The 16,280-nt window shown below is 36.4% G+C and overlaps 1 protein-coding gene across 1 annotated transcript in view; it reads right to left on the bottom strand.

Annotated features, from left to right (window-relative positions):
- dnah10 (dynein axonemal heavy chain 10) overlaps positions 1–16,280 on the bottom strand; it is a 40,820-nt gene that overhangs the window by 20,062 nt on the left and 4,478 nt on the right. Inside the window, 27 exon segments of the mRNA XM_051895376.1 lie at positions 154–288; positions 373–556; positions 655–924; positions 1,054–1,277; positions 2,073–2,306; positions 2,391–2,513; positions 2,600–2,833; positions 3,225–3,381; positions 3,576–3,787; positions 3,883–4,061; positions 4,155–4,257; positions 4,517–4,633; positions 5,786–5,944; positions 6,059–6,538; positions 7,604–7,760; positions 7,851–8,058; positions 8,168–8,332; positions 9,301–9,452; positions 10,752–10,918; positions 11,133–11,306; positions 13,646–13,822; positions 13,965–14,135; positions 14,228–14,422; positions 14,544–14,742; positions 14,969–15,159; positions 15,537–15,767; positions 15,885–16,042. Coding sequence (XP_051751336.1) covers positions 154–288; positions 373–556; positions 655–924; positions 1,054–1,277; positions 2,073–2,306; positions 2,391–2,513; positions 2,600–2,833; positions 3,225–3,381; positions 3,576–3,787; positions 3,883–4,061; positions 4,155–4,257; positions 4,517–4,633; positions 5,786–5,944; positions 6,059–6,538; positions 7,604–7,760; positions 7,851–8,058; positions 8,168–8,332; positions 9,301–9,452; positions 10,752–10,918; positions 11,133–11,306; positions 13,646–13,822; positions 13,965–14,135; positions 14,228–14,422; positions 14,544–14,742; positions 14,969–15,159; positions 15,537–15,767; positions 15,885–16,042 — 5,156 coding nt within the window.

The following is a 16,280-nucleotide window of genomic DNA, read 5'->3' as shown; positions in this document are numbered from 1 at the left end:
TATAATATTTCACAATATTATTTTTTTTTATACATTTTGAACAGTAGTGTATATCATATTGAAAAACATCATCTTAATAATTTTGTTGAACTAAACATTTCACCATGCAAAGCAATAATCTTTAAGTAGAGTTTTGAGTCTGCAGTCTCTTACCATGTAGTCCATGCCCTCTCCACAGTTGGTGACTACACACAAAAGTCCCAAAGCTTTTGCCAGATCTTTAGTGGATTCAGTTTTCCCTGTACCCGCAGGCCCGGCTGGTGCTCCACCCAGGAACATAGACAAGGCCTGAGAGCATCATTCAACGTATTAATAAGACGTGTACAAATAAAACAGGCCATTTAGGGCAGGACAACTGTGTAGATAGAGTACCTGCGTAAGTGTGAGATAGATACGGTCAGTCAGGGGAGTAATGACCAGTCGGCCGTTCAACCCCATGTACTCGTAGCCATAAGAGAACTGAGCACTGCACTGCCGCACAAACAGCTCATCAGGCTCTTTAACCCAGTAGAATCTCAATTGACTTTCCCATTCAAACTCACGAGCATCTGTAATACTGCCCACAGAACAAGTATGCATCAGAACGGAAAGTTCAACCAATTCTCAATGTTACAACCATTTTTGAGGTGACAGGTGACAGTTTTAATTTCTTACCTATCTCTGACAAAAGTGTCCACAATGTCCCTAGCGTGGACATCAATGATGAGGACAGTGTTGATTTTCCGTCTGTCATTCTTATTTAAAGGTTGTGTGATGCGTCTCACTAAGTTATCGATCTGCTGGTGCATTTTCTTTGCATACTGTTTCAATGCCTGCTTTTCTCCATGATTCATCCTTTTGAAGACATCTTCCACCTCCCAGGTCCACCACACCTGGTTCGCTGCCAGCACCACCATGCCCTGGTAGTCAAGCATCCAGTCCACCCTGATGGAAGGGCAGGCGACCATATTATAACCTTCTCATAAATTTTAATCAGACAGACAAGCTCAATGAGAAGTTTTGATTGATAGTACTGGGTCATGTTGGTTTAGTGCAGTCTAGTAATGTCCTCACCTAGTCTTTTGGTGGTTGTAGAAGTAAATAGCCTCTTTGGTGATGAGTCTGTTGGTTCTCCTCATCTCCAGCAGCACTCCAGTCATCCAGTCCTCCACACGGCCCTCTGCAGGGACAGGTTGTTTGAGCTCCATCACCTCCCCCTCAGCAGACACCAGTGCCCTTGCCACCATTTCTCCATTCATTCCCGTATCAAAACGCAAAGCTGCAATGTTGTCATACATCTGTCGATGAGGAAAAACAAGATGACTGATGCATATGTGGGCTGTAGTGCACCTGTTATTTTTGAACCAGAATTTAGTTAATTTGAATCATTTTAATATAAGGGTGAGGAAAGCTTATACAGTAGAGCAGGGGTTTTCAAACTGAGGTCTGGGACCCCCAGGGGGCCACAAGGGAGTGGTAGGGGGTCAGTGGAAAAGCTTAGAGAAAAGCAGTGAAAAAAATAAATAAATAAATAAATTCAAAAAGATTAAACTAATAACCAAATTAAATTTGAAAATAAAATAATACATTGATTAAATATATTTTGACTAAATAAATAAAATATATTTGATTAAAATAAATAACATCGGTAAAATATAAATATAAAAATAAATTGAGATTTAAATAATACATATAACACAGTAAAGTACTACAGAGAATAGAAAACACATTTATAATATACATTTTTCCACAGTATTAATTTGGGTCCTCATACTTGAAAATATATAACTGCCTTTTAAATTTTAGGATGGGACCCCTCGCATGAGGATGATCATATTTTGGTGTCCGTGGCATCTAAAAGATTGAAAGCCCCTGCAGCAGAGTATGAGTAGCATAATAAAACTGGTTTTATTGCACATTAAACTTGTTAAACTCATATGACTAGCCAAATTCTACTTGTGCTAACTTCTATCCCTATAGTTTCCATTATTAAAACTGAAACATGCCTGTGAATCATTCACAATAAGATCAATAACATGCATTTAGAAAACAAACAAATTTTAATTTCATCCTTTTTTAGCATGCAAAATTACCTTGATCATGTGCTCCTGCACACAAGTAGGCTCACTGCTCCCCAGAATACTGAGCAGCTCATCGTCAGAAATAAAGAAAAAGCGTGGAAAAGCATTTCGTTTGGAATCGAGGTAATCGTTCAGACTCTTTTGACACCTCTCTAAACCATCGCTTAGGTTCTGCAGGTCAGCCAGACGATTTGGAACCAGACAGCATCTCTTAATTCCAGGGTCCTTCACTGTGTCAGTCATTATCTGGTAATATTCATCAGATGATAAGGGATTTACATTCTTTCCAAAAAAACACATTGACATATTAGTTGTTGGTGCAGAACTCACCTTTTTGAACATTTTGTCAATATTGTCGAATTTCTTGGCTTCCTCAGGTAGCTGTGAGCGAATGTCACCTCCAATGAAGATGCTTTCCAGGTACATCCATTTTTGCTGTACTAACATCCATACCTACACAATTAAGAATAATGTGAACATGAGCCAGTGTGGTTTTAAAGTCAAGTCACTGATTGTTGATAGCGTTGGTTTCCACTGACCTCAATAATCTCACTAATGAGTGATAGATTCTTCTCCCACTGCTGCACGGTGGCCAGAAAGGGACCTACATAGTGGCTGCCTGCCATACTCTGCAGGTTCATGGCATCATCATCCAAGTGCTGGAGGATGTCATCAACAGCACCAAGAATGAAACCATGCTCCTGTGTTCCTTTTAAGAACCGCTGCACAATGAACTTCATATTTTCCCATGTTTCCTCCACTTCTTTTACTCCCTGAAAAAAATGCACACAAACACACTCTGTAATCTAATATCAAAATCTCAATAAACAGTTCAAATCAGTCTTTCTTGGGAACTTAAAGGGATGTTGGCAACCAAACTGTTTCAGTTCCCATTGACTGTCATTGTATAGACAAAAATACAATGGAAGTTAAAGGGAACGGAAACTGTTTGGTAACCAACATTCTTCTTTCTATACCAACTACATTATTTTATGTTCCACAGAGGAAAGAAAAGCATGCAGGTTTGGAAAGAAATGAGGGTGAGTAATTGATGGCTTGATGTTCATTTTTGAGTGGACTTTCCCTTTAATGCTTATGCTGGATTTCAATCTATTACTATTATAAGAAGTGCAGCTAAATTTCATTCTTGATGAGATTTCTAACCGTCTCGATGCCAAGCTCCTTTACAGCTGAGGTGACGATATCACTGATGACGTTGCCATACTTGTGCAGTTCCATGGAGAACATGTTCTCCAGAGTGAAGGTGTTTGGGTTCATCTCAAAGCTAGTGCCTGTCCTCTCCATTAGGTCCTTCCAGTGCCTGCAGCAACCAAGTGAGCACTTGAGTCTCATGTGGCATAAAGCATCTCCAAACAGCTAGTGCTCTTAGATTAAGCTACCTTTTTGAAGATCACACTATTCAGCTTTTAATCATATTTACTCGGTAGAGTTTAAAGGCAGAGACATGTTACTTTAAGTTAAAACACTATAAAACAAAATCTTAAAGGAATTTACCTGTCCCTGAGAGCCTTATTTTTTAGGTCCAAAAGGAGAGGGAGTGACTCTTTGAATTCTTTCATGCGGCCCTCTAGGAAAAAAGCTACAGGAAGAGCTCTCACATCCTTCGGCAGCTTCCGCAAGCTCTTGATAAGTCCTTCAATGCCGTCCTGCAGGAGCTTTATGTCCAGATTTACCCAAAGAGTTTGCGACCACTCTGTCTTAGCTGCCTGAGGAATATACACACACCTGTATCACAACTGTTCAGAACATGTGACCAAAATAATAATAAGTCAAAGTTTATATGATGAATTGATATTCTAACTTTCTGGCTCCTATAAATCTCATAGATCTGTCTCAGGCCCTTCATCTCCTTCTGTACATTGAGAAGCTCTGGGTACATAGTGATGGGCAGGCTGAACAATTTCTCAGCTTTAGCCAGGTCCTGACGGCTTGCCTCTACCCTAGCCAACTCCTTCTCGTAGGTATCCATGATCTCCAAACCTATAAGAGTACACATAAAAAATGGTGATATAATATCAGGTGGGTGAGATATGAAAAACAAAACACAACAGGTTAGTGTCCTGGTGCTCCTGCCTTTCTCTAGATCGTCTCCCACTGCTCCAGGCCCATGCATGTTGAAGCTCTCTGCGAATATGGAGATCTCCTGTTTATACTCCTCAATCTGGTTCAGAGTGATCTGAGAGAGAGAGAGAACATTTAGAAATCAAAGATTAAGGGCCAGTTGCATAAATATAGCCACTAAGTCAAGACTGTTCAAATTTTTTTAATTCAAATTAGACCAATCTACCTTTTTATGTAACTGACTTAAAAAAGTCTTGAAGAAAAAAATGTAGATGACTAACTTGTAAGCCTAGTCTAAGCAGTTTGTGCAAACGGCCACAAGTGTGTTGCTTCTCTATAATAATTCAGCTTAAATGGTAAATGATTGTTACTACCTCTGCAAAAGTCTTCTTTACTTTTCCCAAACTGCGGTCAACCCGTCTAGACTCTTTAAAAAGATCACTCCACAGATTGCAGATGTTTGCAGACAGCTGTACCTCCTCCTCTGAAGTCTTCAGAACAAAAGAGTTGTAAAGCAAATTATAATCAATGGAATGACCACAAAACATTTTAGTGCATATTAAAAATTATTTTGCATGTACATTACCAATAGTTTGGGGTCAGTAAGATTCTTCTTCTTTTTTTTTTTTTTTTGTTTAAGAAATGTATACTTTTATATACCAAGGATACATTAAATTAATCAAAAGTGACAGTAACAACATTTATAATGTCAAGATATTTCTATTTAAAATAACATTTTTTTTTTTTTTTAAACTTTCTATTTATTAAAGAATCCTGAAAAAAGTATCACTGTTTCCACAGAAATATTAAAAAGCACAACGGTTTTCAACATTGATAATAATAAAAAATGTGACCCTGGACCACAAAACCAGTCATAAGGGTTTTTTGAGATTTATACATCATCTGAAACCTGAATAAATAAGCCTTCTGTTGATGTATGGTTTGTTAGGATGGGACAACTATTTTAAAACCTGGAATCTGAGGGTGCAAAAAAATCAAAATATTGAGAAAAACGCCTTTAAAGTTGTGAAAAAATATATCAAAAATACATTTTTGATATATTTATGGTAGGAAATTTACAAAATATCTTCATGGAACATGATCTTTACTTAATATCCTAATGATTTTTGGCATAAAAGAAAAATCGATAATTTTGTATTGGCTATTGCTACAAATATACCCATGCTGCTTATGACTGTTTTTGTGGTCCAGGGTCACAAATGTTCCTTGAGCAGCAAATCAGTATATTAGAATGATTTCTCAAGGATCATGTGACACTGAAGACTGAAGTAATGGCTGCTGAAAATTTAGCTTTGCCATAAGAGGAATACATAACATTTCAAAGTATACTAAAATAGAAAACAGTTATTTTAAATTGTAATAATATTTCATAATATAACAGTTGTAACTGTATTTTTGCTCAAATAAATGAAGCATTGGTGAGCATAAGTAACTTCGTTCAAAAACATAAAAAAACTTACCAACCCCAAACAGTACTTTTGAACAGTAGTGTATACAGTAATTTTAATGACTTGACTAGTACATATTGGATGAACACAAGCACATTTTATCATCTTTTATTATAACAAATTGGTTTAGACTTATTGGTTTAAATGTGGACTGTTGCTCTACTGTCTACTCACCTCCACATTGTACATGCTCAGAGTTCTGTATCTCTCTTGAATATCACTGATTCTCATCTCCACTGAGAGAGACATATCTCGAATGTCTGTGATGGTGCCCAGAACAAATTTCAGGTCCTCCAAGGTATCAGGGCTCCTCTTCAAATTATCTGACAATTTCTGTTCACAGTAAATGCATTCTATAAGAACAGACTGTCTCAAAATCTCAACATTTCACTTACATGTTTCGTTAGAAGAAGATAACATTTAGAACAGTGCAACATTTGTCCTCACCAACAGCTCATTGCGCAGGTTGAAAAGCTCCTCTCGGGCCGAGTTATTGAGTAGCCTGCCCAGAGAGGTGACCCACGCTTGAGCGTTCTCCTGGATAGCACGGGCCAGCGGCTCCAGGTTCAGCCTGATTATGTGTTCATGCTTCACCAAAGGCTGTTTTGCCACCTCATTGCTGACCTTGACATAGAACTGAAACTTCTCATCATACATCACACATGTGGGCTTCTTGGCTGCAAACTTCTCCATGACAATAGCCTTGTCGAGTTTCCAGAGAGCACGGTAGCTCATCCAGGTTTTGAGATAGACGCTGATTCCATTAAGGAGACGCTGCATTGTCTGGGAGACGGCTGTGGCTTGCTCATTTATCTGTGGAAGCTGGCACACTTCAGTGTAAAAAGTGAAGATGAACGGTTTGTCTTCACCATCCACATACTGTGGAGGGCATTGGATACAACTGCCATGCATCCAGCGAACGAATTGCTAAAAAGATACAATCAGGGGAAAAGGTGACCTGAGTGACCAAATATCTACTTTGCACTAAAACTGTTCTAAATTTGTGCATTTGTCAGAGAAGCAATTAGTCAATGGAGACAGCGATAGTGCGTAAGTGTTTGCTTAATACCCTGTTTCTGTTGTTTAGATTAATTTTGCTGCTCGGAAGGATTAATTTGTTTACTGTTTATTTGTATGTTCCATTTTTATTGTAATTTGTATTTTGACTGCATTTATTTGTAATTAGAATAATAGATTATTTATAAAAAAATATTTTTATTGCTCATTACATTGTGCTTAACTGTTCCGCAGTAGTTTTCCGCAATTTGAGCCATTCGCTGCTACCTTTCTGGGACTTGAAATTGGTAGTTGTGTAGGCTGTCAATGGAGGGACAGAAAGCTCTCAGATTTCATTAAAAAGATCTTCATTTGTGTTTCGAAGATTAATTAATGTCTTACGAGTTTGGAACAATATGAGGGTGAATAATTAATGACAGAATTTTTATTTTTGGGTGAACTTACCCTTTAATCATTCTCTGTTCTATCTTGTACTATTCTGAACGATGTCTGAAACTTTACATTACTAGCACTTCTCGTGTTTATTGCCTCTTTAAGATGATTTGCTTGTTGTATGCTTCATTTGAATAAATGTAAATGACTTGCTATCTAAATTCATCATAATTGATGAATTTTGCACCATCAACAGTTATTGAACTGAAATGCAGCAACACTGAACTGACTTGAGCTGAAAATTACACTACTGTAGAGCTGTTTATAGTTGAATTGAACTTGTTTGATAATTGATGAACTTTACACAGTTATTGAACTGAACTGAATCAACACTGAACTGACTTGAGCTGAATAATGACAGCTCTTTTAAGAGTTGATATACAGCAAAATTAGATTTTTTTTTTTATATTTGATGAAGTTTGCATCATTGATTGTCATTTTCCTGTTTAGAACTGTGAAGCTGCTTTGAAACATTCTATATTGTATAAAGCGCTGTATAAATAAAGGTGATTTGTCTTGAATTAAATGTAGCCTGTAACATACCCTGGTGCTCTCCACACAGTCAGTGACACACTGTCTAATAAGCTTGTACACCTCACTGCTCTTGGGAAGCAAAGCAATCTCAGGAGCAGCTAGGATGGTATCGATTTGGAAAAGTGGAGTAGTGCCCATCAGTGCGTTGTTAAAAGCTTGAATATTTCTGAAAGACAATTGTAATGGTAATCATAAAAGAGCATTAGACTTATGAGATGTATGTAAATGCATCTAAGAAACAATCATATAAACCTACTGAAGCACCATCTTGGTAAGTGAATCAAAGATCTTGTGCTCCCAGTAAGCGTAGAACCGAGCCATGCGCTTGGCTTTGCCAGTGCTGGTCCCCATGATCAAACTCTCCATCTTGGTGAGGAGAGGACTGATTGCTGCATACTTATTCACCAGCAGATTCACCACTTTTGCCCTCTCACTCTCAATTAAATCACAGAACTCTTTTATTCCTGGAACAATAGGCAGAAAATACATTGCCATTTTGTACCGGATGTGTTTGCTTATCATGAGTTATTGAGTAATCTAGTCATTGCAAATAAGGCCATTAACATTCTTAACCTGGTAGGTGTCCGGTTTTATCTGCTGTTGGGAACTTGAAAAGGTTTGCAGATTCAATGGATTTAAGTTTATCGTCAATGTCTCGTTCATTCTTCTGAACTTGATTCATCAATGACTCAAATTTGGAAGTGGCCTGGTTTCCGCGTTGGATGAATTTTGGTATACCTGTTAAATGAAGTTTAATTCAAGAAATTACATTGGTAAGAACTTTTAGAAGTTAAAATGGTGGGGTAGCAACTAGTAATTTTGCGGGGTATATAAAAATTACTAGTATACCCTGCACTCAGAAAATAATATTTAGACCTAAATGTAAGATTTATGTATTTGAATTGCATATAAAATTTCCATCCATCTGGATTGTTATTATTGCATAGTTTTAACATAAACTAAACTTAATGTGATGTCATACATACTTGAAACAGGTGAGAAACAGGTAAGATTTATAATATACGCTCAAAAAAATCATGGCATAGTTTATTATAAACTATTTGCATCTATTTGATTTTATTTAAATAAACATATTTTTAAAATGCATGAATTCATATCGATGTGGTCATATCGATGTGCCCCCGGAATGTGATTTCTACACGGAGGTCTGTGCAAGCCACTGTTCTTATTGACAGTCTTCATGCAATGCATTAAAATGTTGTTGTATTTGCAATGCTTTGACCGTTCTCTGTAGATCCAGCCTTCTCGCAAGCCACGATTGGTCAATTATGTATAATGCACGCTATTGGTCAAATTATTTTTCAGTCATTACCTTCCGCAAATATAAAAAACAAAACCAAAACTGGGACATTTTTTGCAACTTAGAAATCCTGGACAGGACACGTCTTGGGAAAATGGCACATATGGTCACCCTAGTTTATGTTAACACTGTAATCTAAATGGATGGACATTTTAGGTTACACTTTATTTTAAGGTGACCTTGTTTCAGTGTAATTATACATTTAAGTTCTGAGTAATATGAATTAACTACATGCACTTACTCTAAGGTTAGGGTTAGATTAGGGTTGGTTTAGGTAGTTGAAGTAATCAAATGTAAAATAAAGTTTTACCAAGTTTTATATGCACTTCAAATACATAAATCTTAAATTTAGGTCTAAATATTTTTTTGAGTGTGTGCAACTTACCCAAAGAATTCCAGTTGATTAATCTGCACCCAGAACTTAGCACTTGCCTCAGTTCCTGCACCTGATCAGCCATTAGTGAGAACTCGGCATCATTTAGATTATCCATCAGAGAATGGTAATGGTTTACTAACTTCTTCAGTTCAATTTTGTACCTGCATGCATAACAGTAAATAGTAACAAAAGTGTCAAAACATACTTCAAGAGATATTTTAAGGAAGTCTTTTTAGGTCAAATGTCATGAAGGTTTAGTAAATTAATTGACCATATGCACAGAACTTACTGTAATTAATGACAGAATTTTCATTTTTGGGTGAACTAACCTTTTAAGTACATAATATAAGACATCTGGAAAACTTCCGGTGAAATGTCACTTGTTAGTAATGTCCTGAGGTAGCTTTAACAGCATCAATAGTGTTTACTTCGTTTATAATCAGAATATAGTCACTTAAATACTCAGGCCTAGCATTAATTTAGTTATTCATATGTAAAACGACATAAAAAAAATAAATAAAAAAAAAGATGCATCCCTTAGTGTTCCTCCTCAGCAAAATTAAATTCAACCACCAGTTTTCACACTTTTGTGTGAAAAAAAATACTGTAAATTAAAGATTTATTGCGCACTTTAGTTAGATTCATGAAAGAAAATGGGAATTTTCACAAGTGTGCTGAAATCAGTGATCTTGCGCTGCACTGACTGACAGCTTCTGTGATTATAAAAGGCTTCTGTGCTTCTGTGATAATACTTCTGTGATAATAAATGTAATTCATTTGCAATTTGAAGAAAAGTTATTGTTTTTCATGAGACTCTGTCACTTTTCCAACTTCATACTTCACTACAAAAAAGTGCTAAACCTTGACAAAATTTATTTTTAAACCTAGTAATTTTATAATGTTTAATATTTCTTCAAAAGCTAAATGTGTGAAAAAAATATTACAGGAAATGGCTAATATGAGCCAACAAATGCTCCTCTGCCATCATCTACTGGTTATAGTGGTAATTAACATCTTTTTTATTTTTAAATAAAAGTGTTTGCTATCAAATTTTGGATTTCCTACATCTTGAAACATTCGTTTTACAAATGGGGACAATCTCAGAAGGATGAACAAATAATGTTTTTGGTCATCACATTAAAAATAACATTTGAAGTGCTGGAAAAATGTTGCATGTGCATATCCTATTACAGACACTGTGTTTCCTATTCCAGAGTTGCTAATTGCTTCAAGTCTTTATTGCAATCAATAAAACTGGTTTATTGGCAAATTAGGTAAGTGTGATAACTGCATTAAAATAGAAATACAATATAAAAATGTCAACCATTGATGGTTTTGTGTCGATGTAGAGCGACTACAGAATGACAGCTAACAGTTTACAGGAAATGCCCAAGCTGGCTAATTGAAAACCAGGAAGTAACCGTGCATATAATTGTAGGAATTAATTATAGGCAGACTACCTCAGAAACTTGTCTTCCAGCACAGCCACATTTTGTGCCTCATTTGGTAATAAGATGCCCAAGCGATCCAGATGTTTGGTCTCAGATATGATCTCTTGCAGTTCAGGGGCAAAATGTACAGAGTAGCGCACATCCTTTTCCACACTCCTCTTTGAGCCCTGAGCAGTCTGCAATCACAGCCATATTCAGACATAATAGCATTAATGTTATTTCAAAGCACTGGTTTAAATACATGGTGGCTTTGGAGTAAAAGGAAACATAGGCCCTGAGATCATTAAGATTTTACTTGTCTTCGTATTTCCATGCTATAAAGACCATTATCAATTTTGACCATCTTTTCCTCACAGCTAGCAGACAGGTTTCCCTGTCACTGCAACGTACGGTATTTGGCTGTATGGAATCTACATAGACAGTCCCAGTACTGTTGACCATGATCAGCACACTTCTCTTCATGAGAAGGGGCAGAGTCTGATTAATCTCTGCTTTCCAGTGGTTATAGAGCTCCACCTCATAGTCCCTCATACGCAAAGCCACCTCTATGAATTTGGATTCCACCTGCAAAGGGAAAAATAAAAGACATTTAGGATATTTTCATTCATATAAATGCAAATAAGGGAGAGCATAAGCATATGCAAAGAATTTTTCTCTTTTGCTGTGTACCTAAGTTGGTGAACTCTGATAGGTGTATATGTAGAGTATAGGGATGTGCAAAACAACACATTTTTAAAATTGGGTTGCCTGAATGACTAGTCACCCTGAATAGAAAGCCCTGAATAATTACAATGGTTTTGGGTTCACCTGACCCTAATCAGATGGGTTTTTAGGGGACATAAAGACTACACTGTTCCTACAGTAAGACATGTTCTTGCATTCAAAAACAGGCAAATTGCAAAACAGAATGGAACTAAAATTATTTTATTTAACACACCATTAAAAATTATATTAGTGGGACACTAATGTAATAAATAAAAAAACAGTGCAATGACATCTATCTGAATGTGTATGGCTGTATGGGTGCTTTAAATGGAATGAACATAAAGATGCACCTTTTCCAAAACTGGCTAAAAATGCGATAGCATAATATGATTTTAAATTTTAACATTTTAAATGTTATCGATCTATCTATCTATCTATTGTAGCGCTAAAAATTACACTACAAATTATTTTTTCAATTCATTATATTTAACGATTAATCCAGCAAACTTACTCTCCCAACAAAGGTCTGTGAACCATCCCCCAAAACTGCAACTAACATCCCAAATGTAGCTAACACCGGGCCTCTGGTTACAGGACACATGAAGACTGATAAGGTTTCTGACCCAAAGGAATTTTTACTTAATTTTTCACTTAATTCTCATTGAAAGGGACAAATAAACCCTTTTAATCCTAAATATTCTACATATAACCACTAGAGAAGTGTATAAACATGTATCCAATTCTCGTTCCCCATTTGTTAATTTACATTACATTTTGCCAACTCTGTGACACATTAGTATTATAAGAATCTTGAAGGTTCTTCTCTCAAACACCCGATCAAATTACATATGCAAATGCCCTGCTAGAACACAAAGGATTGTAAAGTTTCCCTCCTTCTTGCTTTCCTGTATTCTGCTTCAGCTGTCTTTTCCTTGGTAAACCGTATGCATGTATGTGTATGTTAGAGTAGTTTAAGTGTTTAGTCTAGTTAATAAAGTCTTGTTAAAATGTGCAGACTGTTTGAATTGCTCTGACATGCATTGGTTCACATGACAACGACTAGTCACAGGAAGTGCTAACTCTAGATAACACAGATAACATATTGTAAATAAACCAGCCTCGGTGGCTAAGGTAACCAAACCTAGCGGCCCTTCAGCTTAGGCTAAGCTAACTAATAACTTCAACAGTTAGCGGTTAGCATCACTTACTTGAAGCCTTTAACTGCAGCTTGTGCGTATGCAGTGTGAAGTTATCTAAACCATTTTCCTTTAACCCCATTCCTGGTTTCTGATTTCTCACTTTCTCTTTCCTTACCTTTAATTCTTCTCAGCTAATTTCACCTGCACTATTTTAGGTGCATTCCTTCCCGAATGCTGTTCAGTTTTGTTCAAGGTAATTAAATCAACATTTTTTTTCTATAACGGAAGGATACGCAAAAGGGATGGTATTTGGGGTAAAAAGTGTGCCTGCTGTTGGGGCGAAAGGCACAATAATTAACATGATAATAAATAGCTGGATGACTTTTCCATTTTTTGACATGACATTGTTGGATTCAGATGGTAAATATGTATTAAGTTGGTTGTCCACCTTAGAGATGATCACCATATTTATATGGTGGGATCTATTATGGGAGTTATTATGGGATCTCCTTCAACGTTATCAGTATCTTTACTTTTTAAAATAATTTTGTTTCTGTATTTTTTTTTAAAATATTAACATATTTTAATGACAGTATACTTATTGACAGTATACTTTTAATTTAGCAAATTAAACAGAAAATAGTACAAACTTTGCTAAAGTGATTGTTTTGAACAAGTATTAACTTATTATTAAAAACATATTATTTTAGCTAAAGTATTTGTATACTTTTGCCCCACGCTGGTGAGCTTTTTACCCCATGTCTGGGGTAAAAGGCCCCCCTTGCCACCTCATTCATTTATAAGATTTTTAAACAAAATACATCACTTTTATGATTTATTTTCACACAAAATCTGTTGCTCCATAAATGTTCGATACAAACATATATATTTTCTGCAATCATAAACTATGGGCATAGCGAAAAGCAATTTTTTTCTTAAGGTGTGCCTTTAGCCCCGTTGTACCCTACTAGTAGCATGGAAATAGATACTAGCACATTTTAACGATTAAATGTAAAAACGGCTTGCCATATTACTTAGTGACAATGTGGAACGACTTACTACTTTGCCCTCTTCGCTGTCCATCAGCTCACGTGCCTTCTTGAAGCGTTTAATGGGGTACTTCATGCGGTCTAGCAGGAAACGCTCCCAAAAAATGGCTCCTCCCACAGGAGGATGATTCTTACTCAGAGGTGGATTATCTTTGAGTTCCATAAATATGTCATTTAGAAGGTCCATCTAGGCAACAACAACACCAAAGAAGACTTAAAAACAGCAAGAAGAACACTTACGAACAGCAAGAAATGCAATCTCTATATCACCATGACAGCATTTAAAAATCAAATGTCCTAGGTTTTTTAGAAAGCAGGTCTTGAGGCACCTCTTTGCAGTACTGAGCAAGAATATCATTAAACTTCTTCATCAACTGATTATTGATGGCATCTCTGGAGCGGATGTGCTTGAATTTCAGCAGCAGGTCAAAGGCTGCAGATGAAGAACGTAGCGTCTTGAAGGAGTGATCAATGAAACTGATAGCTTCTCTTTCAATGGCCTTAATAAAAAAGAGAGCATTTAATACAACAAAAATATCGAAAGAAGAAAAATAAATGAAAACTGACAATATAGTTACTGCCAGAATTTTACCTGGACGTCAGATTTAAATTGTTGTATGACCATTTTCCAACTGCTCATTTTGCGGTTATCAAAAGGGTCAAAGGTAAGTTCCTCAAGGGGTTTGATGAGGCAGTTTACACGGTGTAAAACATCATCTATTCGCTTTGGATCACCCGTCACTGCTTTTAACTCCGGTCCAAAGATGATGTAGAACTCGTCCAGAGTCTATCAGTGCATATTAATTTGTGAGAAGGTTACTGTTTGTGAGGAATACTTCCTTGGACAAATTTCTACATGTAAAATAAAAAGTAATGAAATTAAGTATGCTTGATCTAATTTAGCTAACCTGCAAGATGTTATACAAGTCCTGACAGATTGAAGCCATATAGTCTGTCTTTTCAAACAGCTTTTTGCGATTAAATTCCCAGCGGGGATCACGGTCTGATTTCTCAATCCGTGCACGGACCTCAAAATAACTGGCCTTCCACTGATCCAAGACTTGCTTTCCATCCTGAGCTTTGGCCTTGGCCACAGCTCTCTTGTCTCTGCATAATATCAATTAATGTGGTGATCATAATCATTATAAATTAACATTGTGTGTTTTAAGGTAATATTATGTGGAACTTAATTGATTAAACATTTAATAAAAAGTATACGCCTTATTTTATTTTAAATTTCCAACCCAAACAAAAGTCACTTCAAATGCAACATTTTCATCTTTTTGTGTCAGTGCTGGCTTGTGGTTTGACTTTTACATATTTGCTTACTCACTTAAACAGAACACGGACATTTACGACTCTCGCAACCCTTTCAGACAGTTCCCAGGCAATGCGTTCCATCAAAGATTCCAAACGCTCATCTGTGCTGTAATGCCTGGATAATATCCAGATTATACGCAGCCCGTTCATCAGTTGAGGAATAGTGTCCAAGACCACTTTGAAATCCAATCCCGTGACAAGGTTCTGTAAATAATAAAACATTGTTGAGAAATACTATATTTTTGAGCCTTGCCGCTCTGCTAGTGGGGGACCTCAGAAAATTCTGGAATTATTTACTCACTCATATGGCGTTCCAAAAGAGAAAAATTACAACATAGTTTTGGAACAATATAAGGATTACTAAATAATGAATTTTGTTATTGGAATGCTTTGTTGTACTTGTTCTTGAAGTTGAGTCTTGAAAACAGAAACTACTGACTCCTGAAAATGATTTTTTAGACACTCACACTGGTTTTTACTGTAAAGCTGCTTTGAAGCAACTGGTATTGTACAAAGCACCTTATGAATAAAACTGACCTATTCCTATGTGGGGCAGCAACATAGAAATGGTTACTTCTCACCCTGAAGTGTCTCTCCAAAGTGGTGAGGAATTGTACATTATTGGCAGACTCCTCATGGTATTTTCTAAGCTCAGTTGTCGTCTTTTCCAGCTCCTGCATTATGAATGAGTCGGCATGGGTCATCACATCCAGAATCTTCTTCACCACTGGCAGGTTCAGCTGCTCACTCAAACTGCTCAAGACAGCAAAACGTTCACGCCAGAACTCAATCTCTGCCAAAGGACCGGGTCCCTTCAGTGGTGAAAAAACAGTCAGTCAGTTAATCCTTTAAATGATCTGTTTAGGTTACAGTAGAAAACTTAACAAAAAGAATTTCATCTTGATTAATTCATTTGAAATTTTACAAACCTGTGGTTGCTTCCCTTTCTGCTCTTCGATAACAATTGTGATTTGTGTGTGCCAATTCATCACACACTGCTCAAGTTTCTCCACCATCCCTGGATTAGATAAGAGAGTCTCCACCTCACCCTCCAAATCAATATCTGGAATGTGCAATTTAAACTCGCCTATAACACAGAGATAAAAATGTTAAGCAATGTTTTCAACATTGATTGATAATAATAAATGTTTCTTGAGTACCAAATCAACATATTAGAATAATTTCTGAAGAAAAACACTGAAGACCGGAGTAATGATGCTGAAAATTCAGCTTTGCCATCACAGGACTAAATTACACTTTATTTATTATAATATTTTTTACAATTGTAATCATATTTTACAATTTTACTATTTTTTACAGATCAA

This window comes from Ctenopharyngodon idella, chromosome 5 (genome assembly GCF_019924925.1).
Source record: "Ctenopharyngodon idella isolate HZGC_01 chromosome 5, HZGC01, whole genome shotgun sequence".
In the NCBI taxonomy this organism is placed as follows: domain Eukaryota; kingdom Metazoa; phylum Chordata; class Actinopteri; order Cypriniformes; family Xenocyprididae; genus Ctenopharyngodon; species Ctenopharyngodon idella.
Note: the sequence above shows the minus strand (reverse complement) of the source record. Positions and strands in the feature narration are given on the sequence as shown.